Raw genomic sequence first — 26,101 nt, 5'->3', positions numbered from 1 at the left:
CATGAGCTCTGTCAACCCCAACACCAACACCCACAATGTCGCGCACAAAACAAGCAACAGACCAGATCGTCAAGCTGATAGTCGGCGCCGGACAAGCAAGTCCCAGTCCGCCCGTCGGCCCCGCATTAGGAAGCAAAGGTGTCAAATCGATGGATTTCTGCAAAGTAACCTTCCTACCTCTTCGTCCTCCCCCGATTCCTCACTAACCACAAACCCCCAGGAATTCAACGCCCGCACCGCGCACATGGTCGTAGGCACTCCCATCCCGGCACGAGTAACCGTCCGTCCCGACCGATCCTTCCACTTCGAGATCCGGACGCCGACGACGGCATATTTGTTGCTAAAAGCAGCGGACGTGGAGCTGAAGAAGGGGAAGCTGAAGGGGAAGAGTGGGAATGAGATTGTGGGGACGATTAGTCTGAAGCATGTTTATGAGATTGCGAAGATTAAGCAGAGTGAGTTGAGGTTGAGTGGGTTGAGTTTGGAGGGGCTTTGTAAGAGTGTTATTGCGTCGGCGAAGACGGTTGGGGTTGCTGTTACGCCTTAGAGCGGATTTGATGGATTGGAGGTTGGGATTGGAGGGGGTGGGGGAAGAGGTGGGAGTTGTGGTCGGGAGACCATGTTTGAGAGATTCGAGGGCTGGACTGATATGTTGTCGAGAGGCCGAGCTCGGGTATGTGGAGGAACGACTTGAGGGCTACACAGAGTCATCGTCTCTGGAGTGTAGGACCGCAGGAAAGATATGCTGTTAAATAAAGCGACTAGCATTGGGTTTTGGAATGCCTTGATCTACATTGCGGCGGCGTTTTGAGGATTGTATATTATTGGGGTTTAATTGTAGGTTCTATTGTACAATATGGATCTCAAATGGAGATGTCTACTATCAGACATTCAGCTTGGAATTGATTACCTTGACCAATACTGGGAGAAAGAAGTAACATGGACGGGCATAGATAGCGATGGTTGGAGCTCATCTATTGTATAGCCAAGGATGGCTGTGATCCTGATGTGAAGAGTTGTGAGCTTCATGCTTCTTGCTACCTTTATAATTGTATTATCGTATTTTTCAAATTCTTTTCTTGTTATATATTTCATACTTCACTTGGCTCATGACAAAGAAATATAAGGCAAGTAAACTCTTGTTTCTATTCGAGCGGCTAACCAGCGCAGATCAGTCAAAATACACGGTCAACTTCCCGATGCTAATAGATGCCAGTCGGGACACTTCCCCTTGAGGAATAGACCTTTGAGTAGCTCCATCTCTTCTAGAAAGGAGAGTCACGTGTGGTCACTGCATCCGGCATCGGAATTCAGGGAAGCCTCGGCTAGAAAAAACAAGCATTCGAATAGCCTCAGATGCCGGATACCCTTTTTTGGTCAACCACAACTCACTTCGAAAACGTGATCACGATGATCTCTGTCCCGGATTTACGGCGGAAGCTCCACGGAATCGCAGCTGCGACAAATGTCCGAGTCGTCGATGGACAATAGACTCCCAGATTGACTTCGGCTCATGGCAGAACGAAAGAGCGATGAAACAGCAGATTCGATCCCATAATTATGACTCTTGTCGGTCCAGAACACAGGAAAATCGGATCCTTCCACGATCTCAATCCCGAGCGAGATGAGCGATGCCAGGTATTCTGGTTATCCCGCCTCTTCTTCAGGGGTGCAGCCCACTTTGGTGTTTGTCCGACTGAGCATAATTCGTGTATTATTCGTGGCAGCTGAGACGGCGTGGGTTGTGTTGCACATGAAAGTTTCTGTAAAGACTCAGTTTTCGTCCAATCAAGCATCATTCTTAGATGATGAATTGGGTCAATGACAGATTATTCACGATACCGCCAGACCAAGTAACCTGACACGCACACACACACCTTCAAACTTTGTCCTGGCACCCCTCCATTGGAACTCGGCACCACATCCCTCTCTCGTTCGCTCGCTAGCTTGGTCGCTGACAGCTGCTTCAACCTTATTGCCGCGCCTCACCGCAGCTTGCATGCTGCTGGAATACGGTAGCCTACGGATCACAGTACGGGCTCACACGGCAACCGCGCTCCGTCATCAGCATCCATCCTTTGATACAGATACTTCGACCTAGAGGCGAAGCTTGCCCAATACGGGTGAGCCTGAGAGTCTGCCAGAGCTTGCTCCCAGAGATTCTCCAATTCCCCATACTTATCACCGACTACGAGTCGCGCAGTCCGTTCTTCATCAATTCTCCATTGCTGGTGTATTTGACCGAAGTGTCGTCGATTGGCGCATTGCTTTATCGGGGGCAACAATCGTTGCTAGCTAGCACTTCCGCTCAAGAGACTTCACTTAGCCCCACCACGACGACTACTCGTGCGAATTTCTTTGCTCCACGATTTCACATCATTGCATCCACCGCATCTCGAGGATCTGCTGTCCACTTAGTGCCTCATTGAAGGCTTCTTATCTGGCTGCTACCCCTCATCATGGCTTCGACACAAGAGAATCATCCCCAAGGTACCCCCATTGGTATGTCCACGCTTACTATTCATGTTGACTCAATTACGCCATGTCCCGGCTACGAGATTGTTGATAATCATGTTTCTGACAAAGACTTCCTTCACAGCCTCCGACCATATTACTTCCTCTCAGCTCGATCCTAAAGACGTTTCGGCTGGTTCTCCCACAGTTCGATTCGCATCTGCCACTGAGGAAATCGAGCCGAAGAGTGTCGAAGCTCTCGACGCCGAACCCCCGCAGAACATATTTGGCCAAGACGAAGAGAGATTGAAGGAATTATCTAAGAGCCTCCATGGAACACATCTTCAAGAGCGTCGAATGAGCCATTTTGCTTTCGAACCAGTTTCTCTTCCTGCCTCGAGGGTATGTCTTCTTTCCTCGCCCATGTTGTTTGTCACCGGGATCGCCGAAAGAGGAAATGCAGCAACAATGACGATATCAATTCCAATGAAGTTCATTGTTGTCTGGGAGAAGCTCGGGAGTTTGAGTATTTCCCTGACTTGCCGGCATCTGCTTTCTCATATGCATTGAGAATGAGATTCTCAGATCCACCCCCACGCACTAATGGGAAAGCCTCCCGGGATGCCCCACCTTCTTGCATTTTCCTATATATTTCTTTTCATGCCCTCCTCTCCTCATCTTAAGATTCTCGGGACTGATCCGACATTGTGCAGGTTGCCTCGAACGAAGATAGTTCGCGCGAGACAAGTCGACATAATACGCACACTTCTTCCGGCCGCCCTTCACCCCACCACAGCCCTCGACCATCTTCGATGCACTCACCGCCTATTACACCTGCGGCGACGAGATCGCGGGACGCCGTGGAGGGGACTACAAAAGGGGCGCCTTTACAGAAGGTGGAAGCAGAGGAGGACGCGGCAGCCGTCACTCCACAAATCTCACCACCCGGGACTTCCCCGTCAACCACAAATATCGACGATAGCCGGCCGGGATCTTCAGGAGTGACGACAAGGCCGACAAGCTTATCCGCAGACTCCGGTTCCCAATCACGACATGGTGCTTTCTCGATCGGCCCTGGCAATGATACCTCTGTACCAGTATCGCGCGAGACCAGTCCCTCGAGAACAACAGCACCAACATACAGCAGACCCTTCACACCTTCCGGTGATGCCAACGACCCATATGCAGCAAACAAACGACCTCCACAATCGAGAAACTTAGACGCCATTGATCAGAGGTTCAAGTTCACGGCTCTGGGTTCGAAACATCGACCTTCACCAAGCTCATCGACTACCAATCTTCCCAGATCATCAAGAAGTGCTGTCGATGTGAACAACAACAATTCAGAAAAGAGACATTCCCACATCTTTGGAGGAGGTCACAAGGACCACCTCTCACACATGCACGACGAGAGCTCAACGACGATTTCGAGCAAACATGGATCGATGTCGGAGCTCAAGCGTTTCTTGAAGATTGGAGGACATCACAAGTCAAAGCGAGCAGCATCACCTACTCCTTCAGCCAAATCGGGTACCAAGACCCCTCCACACCATAAGACTCCGCAACAACTACCCTTCGGTGACGATCATGGCCTGCAATCGAAGTACGGCAAGTTCGGAAAAGTCCTAGGAGCTGGAGCTGGTGGCTCGGTTCGTCTCATGAAGAGAAGTAGTGACGGAACGACTTTTGCAGTAAAGGAGTTCAGAGCTAGACATTCATACGAGACGGAAAAAGAATACGCCAAGAAGGTCACCGCAGAATTCTGTGTTGGTTCAACCTTACATCATGGCAACATCATCGAGACGTTGGATATTGTACACGAGAAGGGAAAGTGGTATGAAGTGATGGAGTATGCCCCATATGATCTTTTCGCAATCGTCATGACGGGAAAGATGTCGAGAGAAGAGATCAGCTGCTCATTCCTGCAAATATTGAGTGGTGTCACCTATTTGCATAGTATGGGTCTGGCGCATCGAGATCTGAAGCTGGACAACGTCGTGGTGAACGAGTTTGGAATCATGAAGATCATCGACTTCGGCAGCGCAAGCGTTTTCAAATATCCATTTGAAAACGGGATCACCCTTGCTAGTGGTGAGGTTCAAAACCTTTGCTCTTGTCCGAACTCTTTGCTGACTATAAATAGGTATCGTCGGATCTGATCCTTACCTTGCTCCAGAAGTGTACGACGAAAGGAAGTACGACCCTCAACCAGCTGATATTTGGTCCCTTGCTATCATCTTCTGCTGCATGTCGTTACGCAGATTCCCTTGGAAGATGCCAAGAATGACCGACAATTCGTATAAGCTATTCGCATCTCCCCCCACTCCTGGCACGGACTTGAGGAGAATATCCGACACCCCTGCCCCATCAAAGTCCACAAACGACTTAGATACGCCTGCTAGAGATGCCGTTCCAGAATCGAAACCAACTACACCTAAGGCCGAACTCCCCCCAAACACTTCCAACGGAGCACTTGCACCTGTCAAACCAGAGGTGATCAAGGGTCCTTGGAGATTGTTACGGCTCTTGCCAAGAGAAAGTAGACATATCATGGGACGAATGCTGGAGATCGACCCCAAGAAACGAGCAACTTTAGAAGAAGTCCTGGCTGATCCTTGGGTCTCTGGAACTAACATATGTCGTCAAGTTGGCAAGGAGTTGTACCGTGCTCCAGGTCACACCCATACTTTAGAGCCTCCGGCTTCACAACCCCCACCGGCGAAGTGATCTTCTCTACAGCTTGCTTCACATTGACACGGGATTGCATGGGCTTGATAGCGGAGTTTAGGTTGGATTTATGCGGTGGTTGGGTTAAAGGCTGTTGAGGACTTGGGAAGTACTGTGCATAGATAGGATTCTCTAATTCTTGGAGAAGATGTAGATTGTGTAACCTGGGGTCTGGCTGTATGGCCAGAGGCAGAGATTTAGCCCCCCAAACAGAGGTCATGGACCGATGGGTATTATGACTTACGCCTGTTATTATTGCATTACAAATAAGAATTTTAATTGTTCAACATGAAATTTTGCGTTTGTGTACTGTGAACTTGGCGTAGGGTAGAAGTGACATGGTCTAACGTTCGCTGAATCACTTATTATGATCAAGACAGATATAAGCATAATTTAAAAGTCTTCATAACTTCATAATGTCCGGCCGCTTGTAGAAAACTGAGCGACTTCTTATTCACAATTATAAACCGGAGTACATTGTGCTTCAGGGGCATCACATGATCATCAGCCTCGTGCACGAGCCATAAAAAAAGTCTCGAACTTTTTCGAAGCTCTGCGAACACAACAACATCATTCTTTCTCTACCATACTCACGCATTGAAATTTTCTGCACATAATTCAATCGCTTTTATTTCAAAGCTTCAAACTCCTAGATTTGTCAAGATGGTACGTCTACCCAATGCTCGCTGAGAGTTGTGGCTGTTGATGAGAAGCTCATGCCATGAGCTCTCTTCTTCCCCTGCGCCAACTCCCCTATTACATTCATTTCATGCTTGTCTCTCTTTCAATTATCTGTCTACAACTATATACCTCTCAATGCTTACATATCTCACAGTCTACCGCTCTCAAATCCATCAGATCCCTCGCTCCTCTCCTCGATCGTGTCCTCGTCCAACGCATCAAAGCCGAAACTAAGACCGCGTCCGGCATCTTCCTCCCGGAATCAGCTGTCAAGGAACTGAACGAGGCAAAGGTCTTGGCTGTCGGACCCGGCGGACTGGATAAGGATGGCAAGAGAGTGTCTTGTAGTGTGCAACCTGGTGATAAGGTGTTGATTCCTCAGGTACGTTGGGCTTGTTTTGCGGATATGGGTATAGAGGTCCGGGTATAGAAGTTTGGAATACGGGGCGTGTGTGTATTGAGGGAAAAAACCCTGGAGTTCGGATGTCTCGGGAGATTTTGAGGCCCGCTGACGGAAGGGCGGGATCATGACAAGAGGAAAGGGAAGGATGACAAGATCACACTTGCTTATGGAATTCGTGGGACTGGCATCGTGTCTTGTGGACGAATTGCTGACCTACCATTTGCAGTATGGTGGATCACCAGTCAAGGTTGGAGATGAGGAGTACTCGCTTTTCCGCGATTATGAGTAAGTATTTCTCCATATGAGTTAGTTCTGCCAAGCACAATCACTAAGCATGCGTGTGTGAATAGGCTTCTTGCTAAGATCAACGAGTAAATGATTACAGTGTGGGGCTCCGGGAGAGAGGATGAATCCAGACAGAGGAAAGAATTGGGAGGTGTACTATACAATGTGTAAAAATTCTGCATAGCGATTAGCCGGGGAGTGAAGGTTGATTTGCATACTTGATGAATATGAATCTCCTCTCTTCCACCAACTTGATTATGTCCTATAGCTATAGTAGCACAAGTGCTTCTTCACACATATACAGTATGATCGATCTCTTTCAAAAGGCAAGTGCCACTCATGGAAGACATCTTAGACATATCTGCGTTTTATGACCTCGCAATTGAAGTGGATTTGTCTGCTCTCTTACTCTTCAGACCAGTCTAAGAACTTTTGACTTTGGATTGAATGTCCGTTTTTAGATGGACTTCCATAATCCCGGCGAAAGTCCTCTGAGTCAAGACGAAGAGAACGTAAATTCTTGCTATAAACTTCCTACATTTCGCTTAGTATTGCGGATGATTACAAGCTTCTATCGATATTGTTGAACAATAGTTCTTTTCTGCAACTGCTGGAACTATTTTGCTGCAATTGTCACAATAAGAAGAGCCTGTCATTGTCATGGCATCGTCTGTTGTTCCATATCGATCTTGATCCATTCACACTCCCTTCGTCTCAACATCTCCCGACGCTTTTCAATCACGCACATATTCAAACTTGATCCTTCCAACAACATCTACCGTTGATTGCCACTCACTACACTATATTCTTCATCAAATTCGATTCAGAGTACAATTCCTGCTGATTTTCGATTCACAACACCCCGTGCATAACATGTTGGTGCTCTTGGAATTATATTGTGTTACCGACTTGATATTTCAGAACACTTCCTGGATTATTTAGCACGACAACTCTGACTTCTCCAATTATGAAGCTCACTCTTGCTACAGGACTCGCAGCACTGCAGACCGTGTCTGCCCACACTTTATTTACAACTCTTTTCATCAACGACGTCAATCAGGGCGATGGTACTTGTGTACGCATGCCCATAACCCCAAGTAATGCCACTTTTCCTATTATTGGCTCTCCAACGAGTATCGAAATGGCTTGCGGTATGTGTACTTTTGGGAAGGGCCTGGAGCAATAACTAAATTCCCACAGGAAATCGAGGGAACGCATCCGTTCCTCGAACATGTCCAGCTCCTAATGGCGCTAAGCTGACCTTTACATTTCGCGAAACTCCCAATCTTTCTTCGCCTGGTGCCATAGATGCTTCTCATAAAGGCCCTTGTGCCGTCTACATGAAAAACGTTGAGTCTCCTATGGTTAGACCAAATGGCGACTCGTGGTTCAAGATATGGGACGAGGGATACGATGCCGTTACTTCGAAATGGTGCACCGAGAAGTTAATTGATAGTAACGGATTACTGTCAGTCAACCTTCCCGGTAACCTTGTCGGAGGATATTACTTTGTTCGCACAGAACTCCTTGCTCTTCAACAAGCAGACAAATCTCCACCGGATCCACAGTTCTATATTGGCTGTGCGCAAATATTTCTTGGTCCTGCAAATGGTAGTACTAGTCTTTCTCCTCAGACTACGGTATCCATTCCAGGGTATTTGAATGCAACAGATCCGGCGCTCCTGTTCAATATCTACACCCCAACTTGGCCATATGTGATGCTTGGACCTGTGCCATACAATAGTTCGGAGATGCTTGCAACTACAGTTCCTAACGTTGCACACCAAATGTATGGACTTTTACCATCCGATGCAATCATTACCAACGCCAACTGGTGGGCAACAGAATTGGACTCTTACTCAGACGTTAATGGGTGCTGGAATGTGAGTTCCTTTCTTATTCCAATTATTCCAATAAGTCTACTGTGAACTAACAAATAACAGGCAAGCAAGTCATGCTTCGAACAACTTACAACATGCTACGGCACTGCACCACCAACCGGCTCTGCAGGCTGCAGAATCTGGGAACAGAGATGCGACGACGTACAATCTGCTTGTAACGCCAGCATCTTCACCGGGCTCCCAAACGCGGGCAAGTCCTTGATGCTACCGGACAACAATCCATACCCTATTCCTGATGCCGCTAGCCAGACTCCTGGTCAAGTCTATGCCAGTCAGTACATGAATGCTGCGTTCCGAAACGGATCAGCCAATAACTCTAAGCGCGACTCGAGCACTTTTCCGGCTTTGGGGACAATTTTCACAACCATCACAAGCACACGCACCACCACGCTATTACGAACCGTCAGTGCGCTTCCACCAAGCATTGTTTCGAGTGTCGCTTTGTCGAATTCGAGCATGGTTATCAGTACTGCTCATGATTTTGAGACGACCTCAAGTACTGTGATGGCGAGCTTTCCAATCTCAGCGCCAGCTACATTATCCAGTGCTACTAGTGCTATCCCATCAAGTACTTCTTCGAGTGGTGTTCTGTCAAACTTGATTACGATTTCTGGGACCCTTGCAACGATCTCCATCACAATGGACTTCCAATCCCAAATTCCACCAGGTTCCACGACAAACATCGGTGCCGCTCAGACAACCGGGCTAAGCTCCATCGTCTTGACGAACATCTCCTCAAGTGCCACATCATCCAGCTTAATTGTACCGGCTTCTCTGACCCAAACTCCCGTGGTATCGACTACAAACGTAGCGACTCTTCCGAATCAAACGTCGACTGCTCAAGATCTTCCTATCGCCTACTCGTTAGCTGTACTCGGAGGAGACTCTGCTATGCTTTCCACTTCGCCGTCTCCTTTAGGTCCAACGCCGACTGCTCAAGTTTTTGGAGGAGCACCTTCACAGCTTCCGCGTCCACGCTCTTCCACCGTCCCGCTTAGCAACGTTTCAAGTCCGGCTTCGACTATGCCGCTTTTAACGATTACCAAAAGCTCCTCAAGGGCATTCGGGGAAATCCCTGCCTCGACTGTGCTTCCTTCTAGCTTGTTGGCTTCAGCCACTCCAACCAATACGCAAAATCTGGTGGTTCCGACTTCGAGCTTAAGCATGAGTAACAGTCCTACTTCATTACCTCCAGCCACTCCATCAACTACACCTAGCTCGCTGGTTCTTACCTCCAGCTTAAGCTTGAGCCAGACCCTCACCCCAATAACCATAGACACCTCATCAAACACACAAACTTCACTACCTCCAACTTCAACCCTAGACTTGATCGTGATCCCCAATCCCACCTCATCGCCCTCAACAACATCCTTCTACACGCAAGCTTCAGTGGCTTCGAGTTCCTCGATCTTTTCCCTCCAGATCATACCCTCGTCCACCTCAGACGGCGGCGCAATCACGATCACGATCCTGCCCGGTCAACCAGTCGAGGCTCTTGTATCGAACCGTGCAGCGAAACCTGTGGAAATTGCGAGCGGTGTGGAGGATTTGAGGAGGGAGGAGAAAAAGAGTCGGTTGTTGGAGAGAAATGTACGGAGGAAGAGGAGGGGAGGGGCGCTGTGGGATGAGGGGTGGGGTGTTTTTGAAGGGGGGTTGTGAGGGGGTTGGTGCTTTTTGGGCTTGAGAGGGTGGGGTTTTGGGTGTACACTGGGTCTTGAAGCTTTATTATATTGCGTCGAATGCGAGTCGGTTCTGAAATTGGTGATTATGCAATTGAACTGTTCATTGAGTTTCCGAATAAGGAAAGAGATATTTCTGAACTGGTGAATGCGCATCCAGTGATTGAGGTGTGGGCTCAGCCTCTGTGGAATATCTGCGAGTCATATGCGCATGCGTTCTCCAGTTGAGGTTAGTAGAGATTAAGGGGACGGCCAATTCATAGGGATTCAGCTATTTGGATATAGATTCAATCAATCACCAAACGTCTCATTCTAGTCAGAACTATGCAAATGCTGGACTCAACTTTAATCTCTGCTGAATCAGACCTACAGAGCGACGATAACAAGCGAGGTACCCCTGATATAACCGAGGAAGGGGTTCCGAGCACGTGAGTCTGGTTCAGCTGCTCGAGGGTACAATATAACGGAAGCGATAGATAGCTATCATCACGGATTATGTTTGCCGTTCAATCAGTGAAAAGCAAGCTTTCATTGTGGTTACTTGACGGTCCTTCACGAACGTCCGAGGGACCTGCGACCAACCTATCAAACAACTCCAAATTCATATTCACCATTCTCCGATCATTATTCATTTATATTTTGTGCGCCACTGCAAATCGTGGTCAAAGTCCCAAGTCAACACAGAATTCCCAGCTCCTGTTTCCAAGATTTCCGTGTCTTTTGATATCTTATGTTCTGGTGCAGGTTGCACATTCAGCGCATTTCGCGCGTTCTGCGCAATCCGCGCAATCCGCGCAACTCGCGCACTTTGCGCTATATGCGGCTCACGCGGTCCCACGAAGTTTTCTTAGACCTCGCTAGCTTGCCATACCTCGAGACAGTTTTCTCTCCACATCCGAGTCAGTCGCTAACCAAGGCAAATCTGATTGCACAGCAGAAATCTCAGAGGGTATATCCCGTCATGTCTGTCCCTCCGTTCGCGAAGCTCGTCGTGTCCAGCAAGTCCGCAAAAGCCAAATCAAAATCAGTCGGCCTTTCAAAAGACGGGAGTTCAGAGAACCTTTCTGGGACGGGAGTCTGTGCCACAGGAGAAGCGGCCATATTAGCGTTGAGATTAAGAACTCGTTGCAAAGACCCCAGATCTCCTCTTCTCTTCTTCTCGGCAACTTTCACAAGGTAGTGTGCTGTGCGGAGCGCCTCCCTTGATACATGAGAGCTGAAGATAGTGGTGACATTCTGCAAGGTCTCCATAGCTTTGTATAGGAGGTTCAAGCTCTCAGTGGTGTTGAGAGCAAGTAAGACGCAGATGCTGTGGAATGGAACTCCGATAATGGTCCACCATTGTTGGTATTGACGCGCAAGAGCATCGGCAGCGTCCAGGGCCGAATTGATTGCAGACAGAACAATTTCGACATGAGTTTGTGAAAGTGTAAATCCCATGTACCTCAGTTTGCGATAGATGGTAAACATCGAGTCTGCTCTCAGCAAGATGAGTGGCAACTTGGTGATTTTTATCTTTCCCAGGTTCATAATTCCCTCTATGAGAATAATGATAAAGCTTGGATCACCAGGATCGCATAGGAATGGAAGTCTTCGGATGATACTAGCGAAGTCATCTGCTGCATCATCAGAAGTGCCTGCAGGATAACGACATCCAACATTTTGTAGCACTGTCATCGTCCGGCCGTACTGGGCAGAGAAAAATCGATTCATAGAAGTCGCTACCCAAAATATTCTCCTACGAGCTTCGATTTCCTTTTCGCTTATCACGCACCCCTTCTGGGTCACCTTGACATCACTCATCTCTTGATGAAGACCTATTGACTCGGCGATATGCATAGCCATACTGCTCGCCATCCATGAAACGTGTGGGTTTGTCGTTGAGCGTAGATAAATGGCGCGTAGAATCCAGCCCACGACGAAATCAACGCAGAGCAAGACATTTGAGTGCGCAAACGTTCTATCCAGGGTCAACCTTGCTTGCTCGATAAGATCTGCCTCGTGAGCGAAGGGCTGTCTCGAAAACAAGGACCCAAGTGCCATGACCCCACACAGCACCACCTCAAATCCAGGTTCTATGTTTTGAGCAGTCCAACAACGATCGGCTCGCTGACAATATTCTTCTCGGTCAAGAATGTTGAATATTGGGTTGATGGAAGTGAAGTAGATATCTGAGAACGTTTCCAACTCGTGCAAGCTAATGTTTTGGAGCAGACTCGGCCGAGTCACCTCCGACTTTTCGCCTCTTGTGCCTGTGTTCCAAGCAAAAGCTTGCAATATCGGAGGCTCATCCGCGTTGAGTGACAGTCCAAGACTTCTGGGGAATGCGATAGCACTATCTACTCTCGTGAATCTAGTATTGCCGGTTTTTGGAGAATGACAACCCTCGGAAAGTACATATAATGGGCCCGGAGGCTCGCTGTTGTCCTTTGCTTGGGTATCAGAAGACACTGAGGACTCTTCTCGCAGTTTGGAGACAGTGGATGGTGACAGTTTCCTCTTGAAAGACACCAGTTGATCAGCTGTAGGTGTTTCGCCATTGGCGTAGATGCAGTCATAGCCATAGCCAACACAAAGCTCACAGGGATGTGCTCCATCGCATTTGACTTTCCTATGTCGGCAGGGCTCACATGCTTTGCGAATTCGGCGCCGCATAGGTCGACGAGATGGAGATTTCACACCTCTGTCGTTGTGGTCATGGAGTGGCTGTCAAGACCAGTCAGTGGAAAAGCTAATGTGAGCAAGAGTGGAAATACGGTTGACTGAAGTTGAGGCATGACGAATATGAGTTCCTTCCGGTTTGTTCGCCAAGTTCCGGTAGCAGTGCACTGTACGAAGTAGTATTGAAACGGAATTGAGGTCGGAGGTCAGAATGAGGTTGCTCGCTTCGCGGATAGCACGGAACGAACGGAGAAGACGCAGTAATGGTGGAGACTAAGCCGCATCACCCATCAAAGCAATTCTTACAGAGTAGAAACCTCCGATCCTAGATGTAAATGAATGGGAAAGCATATGATTGCTCAAATCTTACGAAGCAACGAATCAAGGATGGGACTAGAACGGAACAATTAGGAGTTGTCTATCTAGTCTCAGATCAAAACGCAATAATAAGAAAGTACTTATTTCAGACTCCCCCTTCCCACCTCAAATTTTGCTTTGAATATGCTTCTCGAAAGGCTACGCCCAGCAATTTATTCTTCCAATTTTCCGAAACTTTCAAGCTATCAATATCTGTATAGAATTCCTGACGCACTTTTGGACTATTTCTAACGACAATAGTTACTCATTCCGCCAGCAACGATTTCCAAAATACTCCAGTATGAGTAGTGTCAACCGTACGAACGGGAGTCCAGCCCGCAAGCTTATTCTCGTTGTAAGCATAAGCAGGCATCTACATGGTGTGCCCATCGAGAAAGGCATCGAATCAGAGTGGGCAAAGGAAAAGGCTCGCGACATCAAAGATTCCTTCGAGAACGTCGGCTTCAATTTAGATCCTAAAGATGTCCCAACCGCCCTCAGGGATCTGAAGCACGAATTGGAAGGAAGACCATGGGATGGTATAATCATTGGATGGTGTATAAGGGGGAACAACGACTTCACCATCCTTTTCGAGAAAGTCGTCGGGGCTTGCTGTGAAGTGATCAAGTCAGCACCAGAGACGAAACTGATGTTCTCTTCTGGGCCGCAAAACATAGTAGAGACTGTCGCGAGGAACTTTGCTGTGGACGGCACTGCTTGAATTGAGATCACAAGGATAAAAGGAAGAGACAATGTTAGCTGCTTGATACTATTCCTTCAGGTGGTCTGATGATTCATCCTCCTCAGCAGTGCCAGAGACCACCAGTCTCTACAAAAGAATTCTTTGCCGGGTTCGGATTGGCATGTTGCCTTCTAACTCTTTAAGTGCTTCCTCCAAATGTATACAACTTGTATGTACAGAATACTTGCATGTTAAGCTCACTGAAGCGTGTCACAATACCAAACTCATCATGATGTCCCATAAACTTCGCGATTACCAGATACCACTACATGCTGATAATTTACTGCGGAAACTCCGAACTTTGAAACACACAACATGAGCCAGTATTGGAGTAACGAAAATGATTGTTGTTATTAGCATTGAGTCGCATCGCAGAATTGCTCTCCGAGACATTTCACAACGTGAAGATTAGAGGGGGCTACGTCGACCTTCATTCTGACCGATTTTCAGGAATATTCTGTGGGGGAAAAAGGAGGAAGAAAAAGAAGTGTAATCCTGATCAAACGTCGCACACAGCTTAATTTCGAGGTCGTGGACGGTGAAATAAGAGAAGAGACGAAACAAAGATTTGAGCAAGGGGTACGAAATTATAATATGGAGAAGCTTAGCGTGCTTAGTCACGGTCCGGTTCCATGCCTGGTGATGCAGAAACAGCCAGCTGTCGATTCAGTCGGACAGTGCCGAATATCTCTCTCTGGTCAAATAACGTCCAGGTGTTCGGCAGTGTATACTGATCTTCCTGTGTCTGTATACTTGTATCTCAAAAATCATTTTCACTGCCAAGTACATGCTCGTGATGATAGAATGAGATAGGAGCCGCCCTTCCGAGTGCTTCGATCACAGACTTTGACAAATGGATTTCACGGCAACATAATGATCATAAGATTGGTCTGCTTCTGGAGCCTCAGGTACGCGATACTTTCTTTGTTGAGATGCTCGCCCTTGAGCTATTATGATGAAAAATCTTTCTTGTTTGATCTTGACGCTGAGGCGGTGAGAGACCTTATATTTGACGATTCTGATATATTATCTGCACTTGACTTTCTTTAAACTTCATGGATGAGAACAGTATCTAACACGTTGAGATACTAGATTCCGGAAGAGAAGATGTCCTCTGTTTTTGGTGACACAATGCGACCCGGCCACAGATACAATCGATGGTATTTCCGACAGTTTGGAGCCCCCTACCCCACCCCAAACTCGACTGATTGTGATATCGGTCTGTCCATTTTGAGTATCAGGGACCTAGGTAGGTAATTATTTTCATTTCGAGACATCAGGAAGCAGTTTGACAATGAGCAATTTCACACGTGGCTACTTCTCTTCTTTCTGACCATCTTGGACATCAAGCCTCGCGAGATCTCGTCGATCAGAAAGGCATATAGTATGTCCTCGTATACTTTGCAAGGCAGAATTGAGTGCTTTCGGCACGTAACGTCATGTGGAAGCTTTGCCGCCTCTCTACAAATGTGATTGGCCCTAGACAGGGGACAAAAGTTCTCTGCATAAGCCGAGCCGGCTTTGCACAACTAGTAGGGGACATAGTTTGATTGGTCTTCCATATCACAAAAACGAGTTCGCTGAATTTGATGTCGCTTCGTGTTTCACAACCCATGTACTTGTCGGTATCAAACGAGCAAAAGTTCTATGCAGTCGTGGATATCATGGGCAACTTAAGAGCTGGAACAAAAGTTCCGTACAGCAGCTGCTTGACCAAGATGACTCTACCTCGAGCCTACTCAAGTATGCAAGTATTACTATGCTTCTCAAAAGTTGTGGGATGCCAGCCAGAGATAAATACTGCCCGCTTCCTCGTTACTTTCTCTGGCTCTGGTTTCAAAGGCAAGACTTTCCTCTGCATCTCTGAATTGTTACGTTCATTATTCGACTTGTTGCATTATCCAGCTTTTGAGATGGCTCAAAACGGACTTCGACCCTCAAATCTTCTCTCTAGCAGAGAGAGCCAGACCGCAAAGGTAGACCTCTCCACATGGCCATTAATAAAATAGAAAGTACAAGAACTCACGCATGGTAGATTCAATCTCCATATTCTAACACAGAGCACGATTCCCGAAATTTCATAGTCAATTCATCTGAAGTTGGTATCAACTTCCCAATGAATTTTCGGGCCGGCACTGCATACGAGTCTTTCAACTCTCAGTGCGCACCATACGATAATACCACACATCACATCTTTCCCTCTGCTAATGCCCTCCTTCCATCACCTGCCACCTATCCATACCGCAATGGTACCCATCAAGATTCTTCTGGCGGACATAGGGGAGCTCATCGCAGAACCAAACGCTCCTCAATGGCAATCACTCCTCCAAAGCCAATGATGAAACGCTACTTAGCTTCGCCATCCCACAACGACCCGTTTTATGCCATGGACTATGATATTCCCATCTCCTCCAAATCACTACTAGAGGCACGCTCCTACACCGCCACCGCAGTCCCTATTGCATCAAATTCCAACTTGAACCACCAAAGATCTCGTCGAGGAGATCTTGAAACGAGTCACATGGGTGCGTGGATACTTGAGACCGAGGTTGTTGCTGCGAACATAGATGCGTCCATGGAAGAGATGAAATGAGGTGGCGAAGGAGTGAAGTCAGGACTCCTGAGTCATGTTGGAGACTTATGGCAGCGTGAGTGTTCGATGGCAAAGCGGTTCAGATCTGAAAGAGAGCGGACAAGTGACGAGGATGTCATTATTCAGAGTATTCTAAGGTTCGCTGAAGATTTTAAGGTTGCTATGCCTAACTCCGTAATCATGTAAGGTAGAATTCGTAGAATATGAAGTGTGTTTTAAACGCTTGTCAAGAATTTCCTAAGATAACGATACTAGTATTACACTCGCAAGATCTTCACATGGCGCGTTCATGGGTTCAAATTCCCGACCATTCAACGGACAGACTCAAGTAAGGCTGTCCCAATTCGCCGGAACACAGCAAGTTCAGCTGTGATGGTGGCGCTGGTCATGCATATGCAGAGTACTTTTGCTCGCTTAATCCTCCAACCGACAGAATCGAGGTCTTGTCATGAGGCTGAGGCTGAGTCGAGATAGACTTATATATCCTCCGGTTCCTCTGAGTTGGCATCGATGTGGTATACTGATCTTCCAAATCCACAAATAATTCGCCATGGAATCATTTTCCTCTGCAATGTCGTACGCTCCTGGCTCAGAACATGCCCACCCCAGCGGTTCTGAATCGAGCCAGCAAGTAGCTGTCGCCAGCTATCCTCCCACTCGAGATGATTGGGACCGGCACCGACCTCTCATTAAGCAGCTGTATTTGGAAGAGAACAAAAAGCTCAAAGAAGTAATGGACATAATGAAGCAACATGGTTTCAAGGCTACGTACGGCAGCAGCCTCATCTTACACATCAATCAATATCTGACCCAAATACAGCACAAAGATGTACAAAGATCGAATCACGAAATGGGGATTGGACAAGAAGAACAAAGAGCGAGATATGCTTGCAATTGTTCGCAAGAAGCGAGAACGCGATGCTATCGGAAAGGACACATCGTTTCGGGTACGAGACCAGCCAGTCAGCATGGAACAGGTCTGGAATTATCTTGAACGAAAGAAAACGATTAGAATTCAGGAAGGATCTGCGCCTCTCACGCCTCCAGAGATTTCATGGAGGACGCCATCGCCGATTCCTCAATCAGCCCATTCGGATCATCACGCAACGTCCACAGAAAACTACCCTTCAGACACCCTACCGGACACGGTCGTGCCATCAGCTGCACATGGGGATGGCGATTCAGTTATTGTAGGAGTCCATCGACCAACGACTCCATTACCACTATTTTCATTCAGTGAGGATACTGCTCAAAAGACCTTAGAAGCTATGTACTACCTCATCTCAGACGCTTCTCCAGTAAACCGTCCACTCTCAACACCGCACATTCTTCCCGTACCCGAAAGACTTCTTTTCAGTATCAAGTCCTACATACAAGGCTCCTTCGAGAACGAGACCTGGATAGACAGGAGTGGAAGGTGTATCAATACCTTCGTACACTGTGAGATACTCTCCAATGCTCTTTACACCTTCCATAATTACTACAGTACAGCTGTCAGGCTCGCCGATGAAAGATCATACGACGAGTTTCGCAGGGTCCTCTCGAAAGCTTTCGCGATAATCGGTGACATTCTTCGAATCCAACATACCAGAACTTTGGACTGCTTTCTTGAAGTTTTCTTAGATATGATACAGAGAGGGCACCTGGAGCTGGTCAGCTTACTAGTTCATCATATACATGAAATGTCTAAAACAATTTTGTTGGTAGAACATCCGCTGCGACAAATCTGCCAATCCCTTGCCATACTTGATAAAGATCATTTTAGGCAAGCAATTATTGAGAGCTGGAAATGCACGAGTGATGGCTTTGAACGACGGCTCGGATTTTTTCATTCTGACAGTCTTGACATTCACCTCTATTTCGTGAGTGCTACCTACGGACCGAACGCCCCTCTCGAGGAGGAGAGACTCCTTCGACAAATCCATGCGAAGTTTGTAGAGGAGTCATGGTTGCGTACACCACAGATGATGAGAATAAATCTCTTTTCAGGATTTGCAATGCAGAGGCAAAGACGATACTCTGAAGCCGAGGCGCTGGGGAACGACATTTTGTTGATAGCAGAAGATACAGAAAGTTTGATGGACAAACTCGATGCGCTGGAACTCGATGCGCTGGAACTCGTTGCATCTAGCCAATACTACAAGACAAGAGGCTCTTGGCGGAGAAGAATCTTTGGAATGTTATTGAAATGGTTAGCAATAAGTTTGGAAGAGTAAACTCTCGCGCTATCGCTTGCATGGCTCGGCTAGAAGTATGGTTGCGTGCATGGGGGCGTGAGGAGGAAGCAGATGAGTTGAAAGCAGATAGAGGCAACCGCCTCGGGCCTGATGACGTTGAGTATTAGACTTAGAACAATGAAATGTATGAATGGCGCATCAGCAATGCTTTGTTGGTGGTAAGATCAACAGTTTTACCAGACTTTGCGGAAACAGAGCAAAAACATGGAAGAAAGATGGACGATGACAACCAATTAGCTGCACAGGTATATAGCTCTGAGATTGAAGAGATAGGGCCTGGTTCAGAGGCTTTAGTAGGTTTTATGATGCAACTCTAATCCACTCGGAGATGGAGAGGTATATTCCGAATTGACTTCGACCATAACAGAACGGAATGCTTTGCTAGTATGAGAAGTGGAACAAAATCGAGACTCGAACCAACTTGTCCCATATCGTGTTGATCTGTAAAGGAGGAGAGTTCTGTCTCTCGAGCCCGAATTTCTATTTCGGACCTTATTCGAGACACCAGAAGAATGGCAAATTCCCACTGCAGACATCTACAGGCGAAGAAAAGTTATTGAAGACGTTGCGATCAAAAGTCGCGAATATGATACAACCAGTCTCATGCGACTATGCTATGCTGCATTCCAGAATTCCCTGACATCCACGTCTACCTGAACGCCTCTTCCGTACCGCTTGGTCGATATACACGTACACCACAACTTCTCTCGAAAAATCACTCCTAGAGGATTTCTTAATTGTCTTTGTGTGGGTTATGCTGTTGGGCTAGCAAATTCGGCGGCTTTGCTGGAAACTAATAATCCAATGATCAGACCGAATAAACCCAGGACGGAACTGAAGATCTCGATGACCAAGATCTTGACGAACCTATGTTCTATTAGCTAGGTCCTACGATAATCGAGCACAATACCCACAAGCTTGGATCTGCAGCATCTGCAAGAGCAGCGCCACTGCCATTGATTCCAACTGAGACACCACAAATCAGGTTGCACAAGCCCACAGTCAACCCAGCCCAGAACAAAGCATATCCAGTGTAGTAGTTGCTGCCAGAGTATATACCATCTCCGTCGACAAAGTTGAGCTTGGAGGAAAACACGATCGACATGATGACGCCGTAAATAGCGACGACTTCGCAGAAAATGATGGAAATCAAGTTCTTTGTTCTGATTCGAGGTGCTCGAACTCCACCACCGATAATCGAAGAGCCAGTTATGAAGATGCCCCTATGCAGAAGTCAGACGAGAGGGATCTGAGGCGTATATGATGGCTTGTACCATGCTGCTCCAACAACTGATAACCCAATGCACAAACCGATTCCCATATCTGCCCAGGCATATGGGGATATATCTTCGAGGAACTGGCCAACCTGGTTCCAATGTTTAGTTCCATTTCCTCAGTTATTCCAGAGTTCTAAACCATACATTGAAAGCTTCTCCATCACCAGTGAAGAGCATATCTGGTCATCGTTAGACAAATGCCATTACCTAACGTCATCCAACTTACAAGCTCCCACTACCGCCAACGCCGTCGTAGCGCCTCCGATTCCATAGTAACTCATCTTGACGGGACAATTGAGCGTGGAGTGTTGACCAGGTCGGTTGAGTCGTTGTCGACATCAAAGCTCTCTCGTCACTCAAGCTCACTTTAGGCTGCCGTAGAAGCCACTAGCGCGGTTGAGGCTCCGCTTACCGAGCATCTTCGGTATATCAACTCCTGCCTAAACAAAGACAACCTTCCCTCTACAACGTCGCGTCGCATACAGCAAAACATCATGGCGGCGACTGGACAGTCCTTTTACGAGCTCTATCGCCGTAGCAGGTACTGTGCCTCTTTGCTCTACACCCAAATTGCTACTCACGACTGACTGTTCCCACTTTTAGCATCGGCATGGCGCTCACGGATACCCTCGACGACTTGATCAGCGAGCGTCGCATCGAGCCTCAACTGGCAATGAAGATCCTGGCGAACTTCGATCGAAGTATTACAGAGGTCTTGGCTGACAAGGTGAAGGCGAGGTTGACTTTCAAGGTACATAGAGCCAAGGGTTGAGGAGGCGCAAGGCTAACGTCATGAAGGGTCATCTTGATACCTACCGTTTCTGCGATGAGGTCTGGACCTTCTTGATCAAGGATGTCACCTTCAAGATGGAGAACTCGAGTCAGACTGTCGTAGCAGATAAGGTCAAGATCGTTAGCTGCAACAGCAAGAGACCTGGCGATCCTCAATAATCAACCAGCGCCACCCAAGATTGTCGATACGATATGAGATTGCAAGATCTTACGGCTTGTGGCTGGGCATCACTTAGATTTCTGCTTTTGTCCGCTGGGATGGTCTACAAGCACATAAAATGATACCTTATTTGATCAGGGAATTGCGGACATGACCCTGGAGGAGCATATGCGGTGTTTTACGGACAGGCGTTACGACGGTTAGGGCGGCGGAACAAAGAACATTCAGTCGAAGGACAATGTCTCTATTTGATTTGAGACATTTTAGACATTGAATGCAAGATTTCTCAACACGTTTTTTCATACAAGCGGCTGACTCGTCGGCTAATGCCGAGGATTAATATGTGTGCAGGAACATTGTGAAGGCTGAACCAAACTGATCATTTTCATATTGAGCTACAATAGTCAATTACCAACTACCTATCATGTATTCATCTCATATCACTTTATATAAGCCAATCATCGCCTAGACATCGCCTCAATTTGTGCGGCTCTCGATACGAAACATTCAACTTTCTTTCCCGATTGTCCGTCTCTTCCAAAAATAGACTTAACCACCATTCCAGCCTCTCAAACCTTACCAAACGCCTCGTAAACCAGCGGCACTCAAGCCCTATGCTCCGTCAACGTCCCCCAAAGACACAAATTCCGACTCCCCGCGGCCCTCCAAAGTCCCAGATAGGAACAAGCACCGGTATGGAGGGCAGCACTGATGATCCACGCCAGCCCCTGTTGGCCGCGCCTGCCAAGGAACCGGAGGAGCAACAAGCTTCATCTGAACAACACGCTTCTTCCTCTTCAACTACCACTTCAGATCAGCCAGAGATCAAAATGGAGAATTTGAGCAAGAAATCGCAATGGATTGTCCTTGCCATATTGAGTGGTGGATGTGCGGCTTTCAATGGGGTCTTTGCGAAGTTGTACGTCATCCTTTTCCTTTGTGTTTCCGAGCATTCCGCTGCTCTCGGGGAAAGTGAGGATATATCTGGTTTCTAGATGAAGTAGTCGCTTCGGATAATCACTTCTTCCTTTCTGTGCGGCTCTTTCATTGATGTACTGTTCGGACGGGAGTGGCGCATCGGTGACATACTGACGAGGTTCGTTTGGCTGATTGGCATCGCAGGACTACAACGGAACTCACCAGTAAGTTCGCTACTTGGATCGCCAACCTCGTAGGGCTGGGCAATGTGGAGGGAGGTGTGGAAGTCGTTGTCCGTGCTGTACGTCCTTTTCTTTTCTCCTCTTCCTGTCTATAAAATGCTTCATTGACGAGTTCAAATCTACTCCATAACTCTTAGCTTTTTGCAAGCTGCAACGAGTCAATACACCAATCAAGAAAGCTTACTTCTCTCTTTTATTGTCCGCTTCCTTTTTTCATAGGAGTCTAACATGAGGAAGATATTCTTTGGCCTCAACCTAATATTCAATGGCATCATGTGGACCCTCTTCACCAAAGCTCTCGCACGCGGAACATCCACCACACAAGTCAGCATCCTCAACACATCTTCAAACTTCATGCTCACCGCCGTCCTTGGGTGGCTCATCTTCTCGGAATCGCTTCCACCGCTCTGGTTCCTTGGTGCTGCATTGCTCGTAGCCGGAAACGTGATCATTGGAAGAAGAGACGAAGGAGAAGAGAAGCGGGATGTGCATCAGAGAGCCGAGGATGGCGGGGGTGCGGAAGAGGGAGAAGGACTTCTAGAAGGCGAGGAGGTTGAACTTGATGAGGATTTGGAGGATAGGAAAAGGAAAGAGGAGCAGGATATTTTGGATCTGGAGTTGGATGACGAACTGCATCGGAGGAGGGGCAGTGGAAGCTAGGACTTGTTGTCTTAGAGTATAAAAGGGCCGTATGAGTCTGGTGTTCAACACCGTGTATAACGGAGCTTGACCACTGTAGATATAGACTAGTAAAGCATTCTTAGATTTGGCATATGGACTTGGTCTTATTCGCACTTGGTTTAGCAAAACGTCAGTTTCCAGCTGCATGACCTAAGGCAGAATTGATTACATAGTACTTCTCCGGAAAGCCCAAGAGCGCCTCGACATTTCAGTTATTTAGAAGTCTAATGTTGAAGTCGGACAATGAGATTCTCTGAATGATTATAATGCTCGGCTTTCCTATAAATATTCAGGCTTCAGATAGAATTAAAGTCGGGCTAAGTAAAAAATAGTAGCACACGTCAATGTCTGATTTAGGTATGTCCTTTGAACCAAGCTTTAACTTGAGAACAGATGCTAACCAATGAGACATTGAGCGGGTGTTAGTTTCACCCCTCAATTTCTAAATTGTGCTCCGATGTTCAATAGCAAAGGCTGTGAAGTAAAGTCAGACAATGAAAAGTTCACTTCGATGCAAGCTCGTCGATTGTCTGGATCATTATCTTTCAATCAATTCCGCTTCCTGTATCCTACAAAGTATCAAATTCACTTTTCAACTTCCCCATCAACAGTGCCTCAATCTTCGACCCTTTGCTCAGCGTCTCCTTCCCAGCAGGCAAGCAAATCAGTGCATTAGCACTCTTCAAACTTCCTACTCTAGAGCTTCTCTGACCACCTGTGCTACTAGCATGAATAACCCCATCTCTCCCTAGCGTGACTATGGCCCGATGATACTCAGCCCTTTGCGGATCGAGACGGAATTCGTGATCCAGTGTGACCTGAATCTTTGGTAGACCCGCTGGAGCGATACCTGAAGCTTGATGTAAAGACGGCAAGACGAAGAGATGGAAAGTAACGATCGCTGAGACTGGATTTCCCGGTAACGAGAAGATAACTTTCTCGAATCTCTCTCCAGTATTGTTCTTCACTGGCACTGTGGCGAATGTCGTAGGCTTGCCTGGCTTCATCGATACTCGTCCAAAATGGATCGTTCCACCTAAAGATCTCTCGATCGTAGGTTTTAAAAGGTCCAATTCTCCCATAGATACTCCTCCTGATGTGATAATGACGTCCACTTTCCTGAATCCATTCCTCAATGTCTCTTCCAGGTGTCTAGATTTATCTCTCGCAATTCCAAGGTCGACGACTTCGAATCCCCAACCGCGAGCAGCCGACATGATTGTGGGTCTGTTGCAATCCCTCACTTCTCCTAATCTTAGCTCCCCGTCTCGACTATGTTCGATGATCTCATCTCCTGTTGAAAGGACACCAATGACTGGCTTCTTGTATACCATCACTTTGGCTCTTCCAACTGAAGCAAGAAGACCTAATTCTCCGCCAATGGCAGAAATTTCTTCTCCCTTTCGAAGAATGACAGAGTCTTTCTTGATATCGCTCCCAATTTCCCGAATATTCTCGGCTGACTTGACGTCCTCGGCCAAGATCTCGACTTCTTTCTCCTCACTCCCATCGTCTGTCATAGTTTTCAGAACTGTGTCTTCAACCATCACAACTGACGTGGCACCGGGAGGAAGTGGAGCACCCGTAGTGATTCGTGTGATTTGACCAGGTTTCAACTCAGGTATCTCGCCAGGGGTGGCATGAGATATCGAAGCGACAGGAAAGACGCCTTTACTTGAACCACCATCTTCAGGTGCAATGACTGCATAGCCATCCACGATACTGGCTCGATATGCAGGTACGGCTTCTGTCGCTGTGACATCTTCTGCAAGTACACAACCAACTAGAGTGCCATCGACTTTTGCTGTGACTATTTTGGGAGCTGGAGTGTGTTCTTTGATAAGTTTAATTGCCTCATCGACTGAGAGCATGGGATATGGAGATGATCGATTTCGTCTTGTTGGTCCTAGACTTGGATCATTTGATTTTGGGTTTTCGGCAGGAGCAGTATGCCTGATGGGCATAGCATGTTCGTGGTTGTGGCCACCATGAGAGTGTCCGTGATGAGAATGAGCATGGCTATGGAAGTGGCCTGGAGTGGCACCCACACCTGCATCTTTTTCCAGCTTCTTCACACCTCCAGCATGCAATGTTCTCGAGTCTGCTCCTGCTGCTTGGAGGCAAGCGTGAGGTAAGAGTTTCAAGATTGATTGGAGATTCTCTCGAGCTCCTTTTGGTGAGCCTGGAAGCGTCAAGATAATGGTCTTGTGCCGTACACCAGCTACAGGTCTCGACATAAGAGCAACTAATTATCATCAGATGAAATATTCTTAGGCAAACTGGGAGCTTACAAGGAGTAACAGCTAATGAAGCAGCAAGCATTCCATGTACTAAGCCAGGAGCTTGTTTGTGAAGTAGAGGAGTGACCGCCTTCTCATAATTAGCATTCACTTGACCTTGGGGAGTGTAAAAGTACCAACCTCAGGCGTACTATCATGAACAGCAAAACCAGTTCCTCCCGTGGTAATAATCACATTGGGACTTTCAGCTCCATCTGTCCAACCTGTGATGGTCCTCTGAATGTCCAGCACCTCATCCCCCACAATCCTGATATCAACTACCTCCCACTGACCTCCTCCTTCACGCTCGAACACATCTTTTAAGATCCCGCCCGAGGAATCAGTAGACGGATCTTTCGAAGCAGTAGTTGACACGATAAGAATTGCAGTTTTTAGATTTGACATGGTTGATGTTTGAGGTCACAGTAAGTGAAGTCTTTACCCCACCATTCACCTTGTGATTGCTGCATCAACGTCACAAGCGAAGAATCATCGCGTCTCCCAAACTTTTTTTCTGCAGTCGCGTCACAATATCTCGGACATTGTCCAGCAACGAGAATTATGGTGCGCCTCAAGAATCGATACCTGCTGGTCAACATCCTATACCCTGAGCTCGAGAAAAGTCAATTGAATTCCAACATTCCCGATGTCGTGATCTTCAATCAACCAACGACAAATGATCTTAATGCATCAGCTCTCATGAGAGGCATACGCGCAGAAGTTTCGAGCTTATTTGGCGATTACGGGATGGGCACTGTTTCCGAAAGTCTTGCTGGTAAGATCAAATTACGAGTTGTGGAATGTGCATTAACCCAGTTTTCTACGCAGTCAAATACCTATCCCCAGCGACCTCGACGTTTATCCTCCGAGTTTCTCGAGCACATTATCAGGTGGCCTGGGCGGCCTTATCTATGATGACCTCTGTGCCTGTGAAAGGCGGGAAGAATTGCGTCTTCAAAGTCGTGCGTGTCAGTGGGACAATCAGGAAAGCGGAGGAGGAAGCTATTCGACGAGCACGAGAGTTGATTCTGA

The 26,101-nt window shown here is 47.3% G+C and overlaps 15 protein-coding genes across 15 annotated transcripts; 12 read left to right on the top strand and 3 right to left on the bottom strand.

The window, feature by feature from the left end:
- The first annotated feature begins 10 nt into the window (after positions 1-10).
- On the top strand, positions 11-1,038 carry LY89DRAFT_685360 (ribosomal protein L11). The gene is made up of 2 exons (XM_018215067.1): positions 11-164; positions 221-1,038. Exons 1-2 carry the CDS (start codon positions 36-38, stop codon positions 545-547), a joined length of 456 nt encoding a protein of 151 aa, XP_018070723.1. The 5' UTR covers positions 11-35; the 3' UTR covers positions 548-1,038.
- Positions 1,039-2,318: 1,280 nt separating this feature from the next.
- On the top strand, positions 2,319-3,145 carry LY89DRAFT_81057 (uncharacterized protein). Its single transcript, XM_018223429.1, has 2 exons — positions 2,319-2,502; positions 2,600-3,145. Exons 1-2 carry the CDS (start codon positions 2,460-2,462, stop codon positions 3,022-3,024), a joined length of 468 nt encoding a protein of 155 aa, XP_018070722.1. The 5' UTR covers positions 2,319-2,459; the 3' UTR covers positions 3,025-3,145.
- On the top strand, positions 3,146-5,595 carry LY89DRAFT_80985 (Pkinase-domain-containing protein). The gene is made up of 2 exons (XM_018223428.1): positions 3,146-4,545; positions 4,598-5,595. The coding sequence occupies exons 1-2, from the start codon at positions 3,267-3,269 to the stop codon at positions 5,179-5,181; spliced, it is 1,863 nt and encodes a 620-aa protein (XP_018070721.1). The 5' UTR covers positions 3,146-3,266; the 3' UTR covers positions 5,182-5,595.
- A 249-nt stretch (positions 5,596-5,844) lies between these two features.
- On the top strand, positions 5,845-6,640 carry LY89DRAFT_697556 (10 kDa heat shock protein, mitochondrial; the record flags this gene model as incomplete). The annotated part of the gene is made up of 4 exons (XM_018216919.1): positions 5,845-5,847; positions 6,017-6,244; positions 6,492-6,550; positions 6,616-6,640. 4 exons carry the CDS (start codon positions 5,845-5,847, stop codon positions 6,638-6,640), a joined length of 315 nt encoding a protein of 104 aa, XP_018070720.1.
- An 877-nt stretch (positions 6,641-7,517) lies between these two features.
- On the top strand, positions 7,518-10,110 carry LY89DRAFT_734466 (uncharacterized protein; the record flags this gene model as incomplete). The annotated part of the gene is made up of 3 exons (XM_018219909.1): positions 7,518-7,701; positions 7,751-8,433; positions 8,494-10,110. The coding sequence occupies 3 exons, from the start codon at positions 7,518-7,520 to the stop codon at positions 10,108-10,110; spliced, it is 2,484 nt and encodes an 827-aa protein (XP_018070719.1).
- Positions 10,111-10,665: 555 nt separating this feature from the next.
- On the bottom strand, positions 10,666-12,956 carry LY89DRAFT_782630 (uncharacterized protein). Its single transcript, XM_018222599.1, has 2 exons — positions 12,887-12,956; positions 10,666-12,836 (listed from the first exon to the last, which is right to left on the bottom strand). The coding sequence occupies exons 1-2, from the start codon at positions 12,905-12,907 to the stop codon at positions 11,073-11,075; spliced, it is 1,785 nt and encodes a 594-aa protein (XP_018070718.1). The 5' UTR covers positions 12,908-12,956; the 3' UTR covers positions 10,666-11,072.
- Positions 12,957-13,113: 157 nt separating this feature from the next.
- LY89DRAFT_782629 (uncharacterized protein) lies at positions 13,114-14,107 on the top strand. The gene is made up of 2 exons (XM_018222598.1): positions 13,114-13,363; positions 13,410-14,107. The coding sequence occupies exons 1-2, from the start codon at positions 13,293-13,295 to the stop codon at positions 13,867-13,869; spliced, it is 531 nt and encodes a 176-aa protein (XP_018070717.1). The 5' UTR covers positions 13,114-13,292; the 3' UTR covers positions 13,870-14,107.
- Positions 14,108-14,576: 469 nt separating this feature from the next.
- On the top strand, positions 14,577-15,203 carry LY89DRAFT_80828 (uncharacterized protein). The gene is made up of 2 exons (XM_018223427.1): positions 14,577-14,883; positions 14,983-15,203. Exons 1-2 carry the CDS (start codon positions 14,764-14,766, stop codon positions 15,145-15,147), a joined length of 285 nt encoding a protein of 94 aa, XP_018070716.1. The 5' UTR covers positions 14,577-14,763; the 3' UTR covers positions 15,148-15,203.
- Positions 15,204-15,377: 174 nt separating this feature from the next.
- LY89DRAFT_80825 (uncharacterized protein) lies at positions 15,378-16,549 on the top strand. The gene is made up of 2 exons (XM_018223426.1): positions 15,378-15,866; positions 15,926-16,549. Exons 1-2 carry the CDS (start codon positions 15,480-15,482, stop codon positions 16,481-16,483), a joined length of 945 nt encoding a protein of 314 aa, XP_018070715.1. The 5' UTR covers positions 15,378-15,479; the 3' UTR covers positions 16,484-16,549.
- Positions 16,550-16,977: 428 nt separating this feature from the next.
- On the top strand, positions 16,978-18,856 carry LY89DRAFT_782627 (uncharacterized protein). The gene is made up of 2 exons (XM_018222597.1): positions 16,978-17,251; positions 17,304-18,856. Exons 1-2 carry the CDS (start codon positions 17,034-17,036, stop codon positions 18,697-18,699), a joined length of 1,614 nt encoding a protein of 537 aa, XP_018070714.1. The 5' UTR covers positions 16,978-17,033; the 3' UTR covers positions 18,700-18,856.
- Positions 18,857-19,070: 214 nt separating this feature from the next.
- Positions 19,071-20,332, bottom strand: LY89DRAFT_707650 (putative V-ATPase proteolipid subunit Ppa1). The gene is made up of 5 exons (XM_018217624.1): positions 20,224-20,332; positions 20,142-20,176; positions 19,995-20,086; positions 19,635-19,943; positions 19,071-19,587 (listed from the first exon to the last, which is right to left on the bottom strand). Exons 1-5 carry the CDS (start codon positions 20,276-20,278, stop codon positions 19,473-19,475), a joined length of 606 nt encoding a protein of 201 aa, XP_018070713.1. The 5' UTR covers positions 20,279-20,332; the 3' UTR covers positions 19,071-19,472.
- Positions 20,333-20,598: 266 nt separating this feature from the next.
- On the top strand, positions 20,599-21,242 carry LY89DRAFT_685353 (transcription initiation factor IIA, gamma subunit). The gene is made up of 2 exons (XM_018215066.1): positions 20,599-20,748; positions 20,796-21,242. Exons 1-2 carry the CDS (start codon positions 20,608-20,610, stop codon positions 20,946-20,948), a joined length of 294 nt encoding a protein of 97 aa, XP_018070712.1. The 5' UTR covers positions 20,599-20,607; the 3' UTR covers positions 20,949-21,242.
- A 564-nt stretch (positions 21,243-21,806) lies between these two features.
- LY89DRAFT_538398 (uncharacterized protein) lies at positions 21,807-22,679 on the top strand (the record flags this gene model as incomplete). Its single annotated transcript, XM_018208127.1, has 3 exons — positions 21,807-21,868; positions 22,072-22,168; positions 22,347-22,679. Coding segments are annotated over 3 exons (492 nt in total), but the record flags the coding sequence as incomplete, so codon positions are not given.
- A 615-nt stretch (positions 22,680-23,294) lies between these two features.
- On the bottom strand, positions 23,295-25,649 carry LY89DRAFT_707647 (uncharacterized protein). The gene is made up of 3 exons (XM_018217623.1): positions 25,211-25,649; positions 25,082-25,160; positions 23,295-25,035 (listed from the first exon to the last, which is right to left on the bottom strand). The coding sequence occupies exons 1-3, from the start codon at positions 25,472-25,474 to the stop codon at positions 23,360-23,362; spliced, it is 2,019 nt and encodes a 672-aa protein (XP_018070710.1). The 5' UTR covers positions 25,475-25,649; the 3' UTR covers positions 23,295-23,359.
- On the top strand, positions 25,631-26,010 carry LY89DRAFT_545147 (uncharacterized protein; the record flags this gene model as incomplete). Its single annotated transcript, XM_018208232.1, has 2 exons — positions 25,631-25,844; positions 25,898-26,010. Coding segments are annotated over 2 exons (327 nt in total), but the record flags the coding sequence as incomplete, so codon positions are not given.
- Between the last annotated feature and the right edge of the window lie 91 nt (positions 26,011-26,101).

This window comes from Mollisia scopiformis, assembly GCF_001500285.1.
Source record: "Mollisia scopiformis unplaced genomic scaffold LY89scaffold_13, whole genome shotgun sequence".
NCBI lineage: Eukaryota > Fungi > Ascomycota > Leotiomycetes > Helotiales > Mollisiaceae > Mollisia > Mollisia scopiformis.
This window is presented reverse-complemented; position numbering and strand designations above follow the sequence as displayed.

What these genes read in the sequence shown, in the direction of transcription:
- LY89DRAFT_685360 (XM_018215067.1), top strand. Translation starts at nt 36, where the DNA reads ATGTCGCGCACAAAACAAGCAACAGACCAGATCGTCAAGCTGATAGTC. An exon ending in AATCGATGGATTTCTGCAAA is followed by an intron (nt 165 to 220) that starts GTAACCTTCCTA and finishes ACAAACCCCCAG; the next exon opens with GAATTCAACGCCCGCACCGC.
- LY89DRAFT_81057 (XM_018223429.1), top strand. Translation starts at nt 2,460, where the DNA reads ATGGCTTCGACACAAGAGAATCATCCCCAAGGTACCCCCATTG. An exon ending in TCCCCAAGGTACCCCCATTG is followed by an intron (nt 2,503 to 2,599) that starts GTATGTCCACGC and finishes CTTCCTTCACAG; the next exon opens with CCTCCGACCATATTACTTCC.
- LY89DRAFT_80985 (XM_018223428.1), top strand. Translation starts at nt 3,267, where the DNA reads ATGCACTCACCGCCTATTACACCTGCGGCGACGAGATCGCGGGACGCC. An exon ending in CGGGATCACCCTTGCTAGTG is followed by an intron (nt 4,546 to 4,597) that starts GTGAGGTTCAAA and finishes GACTATAAATAG; the next exon opens with GTATCGTCGGATCTGATCCT.
- LY89DRAFT_782630 (XM_018222599.1), bottom strand. Translation starts at nt 12,907, where the DNA reads ATGCCTCAACTTCAGTCAACC. An exon ending in TGCCTCAACTTCAGTCAACC is followed by an intron (nt 12,837 to 12,886) that starts GTATTTCCACTC and finishes TGGTCTTGACAG; the next exon opens with CCACTCCATGACCACAACGA.
- LY89DRAFT_782629 (XM_018222598.1), top strand. Translation starts at nt 13,293, where the DNA reads ATGCTTCTCGAAAGGCTACGCCCAGCAATTTATTCTTCCAATTTTCCG. An exon ending in CTTTCAAGCTATCAATATCT is followed by an intron (nt 13,364 to 13,409) that starts GTATAGAATTCC and finishes TAACGACAATAG; the next exon opens with TTACTCATTCCGCCAGCAAC.
- LY89DRAFT_80828 (XM_018223427.1), top strand. Translation starts at nt 14,764, where the DNA reads ATGATCATAAGATTGGTCTGCTTCTGGAGCCTCAGGTACGCGATACTT. An exon ending in TTGATCTTGACGCTGAGGCG is followed by an intron (nt 14,884 to 14,982) that starts GTGAGAGACCTT and finishes TTGAGATACTAG; the next exon opens with ATTCCGGAAGAGAAGATGTC.
- LY89DRAFT_80825 (XM_018223426.1), top strand. Translation starts at nt 15,480, where the DNA reads ATGTCGCTTCGTGTTTCACAACCCATGTACTTGTCGGTATCAAACGAG. An exon ending in GAGAGAGCCAGACCGCAAAG is followed by an intron (nt 15,867 to 15,925) that starts GTAGACCTCTCC and finishes CACGCATGGTAG; the next exon opens with ATTCAATCTCCATATTCTAA.
- LY89DRAFT_782627 (XM_018222597.1), top strand. Translation starts at nt 17,034, where the DNA reads ATGGAATCATTTTCCTCTGCAATGTCGTACGCTCCTGGCTCAGAACAT. An exon ending in CAACATGGTTTCAAGGCTAC is followed by an intron (nt 17,252 to 17,303) that starts GTACGGCAGCAG and finishes ACCCAAATACAG; the next exon opens with CACAAAGATGTACAAAGATC.
- LY89DRAFT_707650 (XM_018217624.1), bottom strand. Translation starts at nt 20,278, where the DNA reads ATGAGTTACTATGGAATCGGAGGCGCTACGACGGCGTTGGCGGTAGTG. An exon ending in GTGATGGAGAAGCTTTCAAT is followed by an intron (nt 20,087 to 20,141) that starts GTATGGTTTAGA and finishes CATTGGAACCAG; the next exon opens with GTTGGCCAGTTCCTCGAAGA. An exon ending in GATGCTGCAGATCCAAGCTT is followed by an intron (nt 19,588 to 19,634) that starts GTGGGTATTGTG and finishes AATAGAACATAG; the next exon opens with GTTCGTCAAGATCTTGGTCA.
- LY89DRAFT_685353 (XM_018215066.1), top strand. Translation starts at nt 20,608, where the DNA reads ATGGCGCTCACGGATACCCTCGACGACTTGATCAGCGAGCGTCGCATC. An exon ending in AGGCGAGGTTGACTTTCAAG is followed by an intron (nt 20,749 to 20,795) that starts GTACATAGAGCC and finishes AACGTCATGAAG; the next exon opens with GGTCATCTTGATACCTACCG.
- LY89DRAFT_707647 (XM_018217623.1), bottom strand. Translation starts at nt 25,474, where the DNA reads ATGTCAAATCTAAAAACTGCAATTCTTATCGTGTCAACTACTGCTTCG. An exon ending in TTCATGATAGTACGCCTGAG is followed by an intron (nt 25,161 to 25,210) that starts GTTGGTACTTTT and finishes AATTATGAGAAG; the next exon opens with GCGGTCACTCCTCTACTTCA. An exon ending in TTCATTAGCTGTTACTCCTT is followed by an intron (nt 25,036 to 25,081) that starts GTAAGCTCCCAG and finishes GATGATAATTAG; the next exon opens with TTGCTCTTATGTCGAGACCT.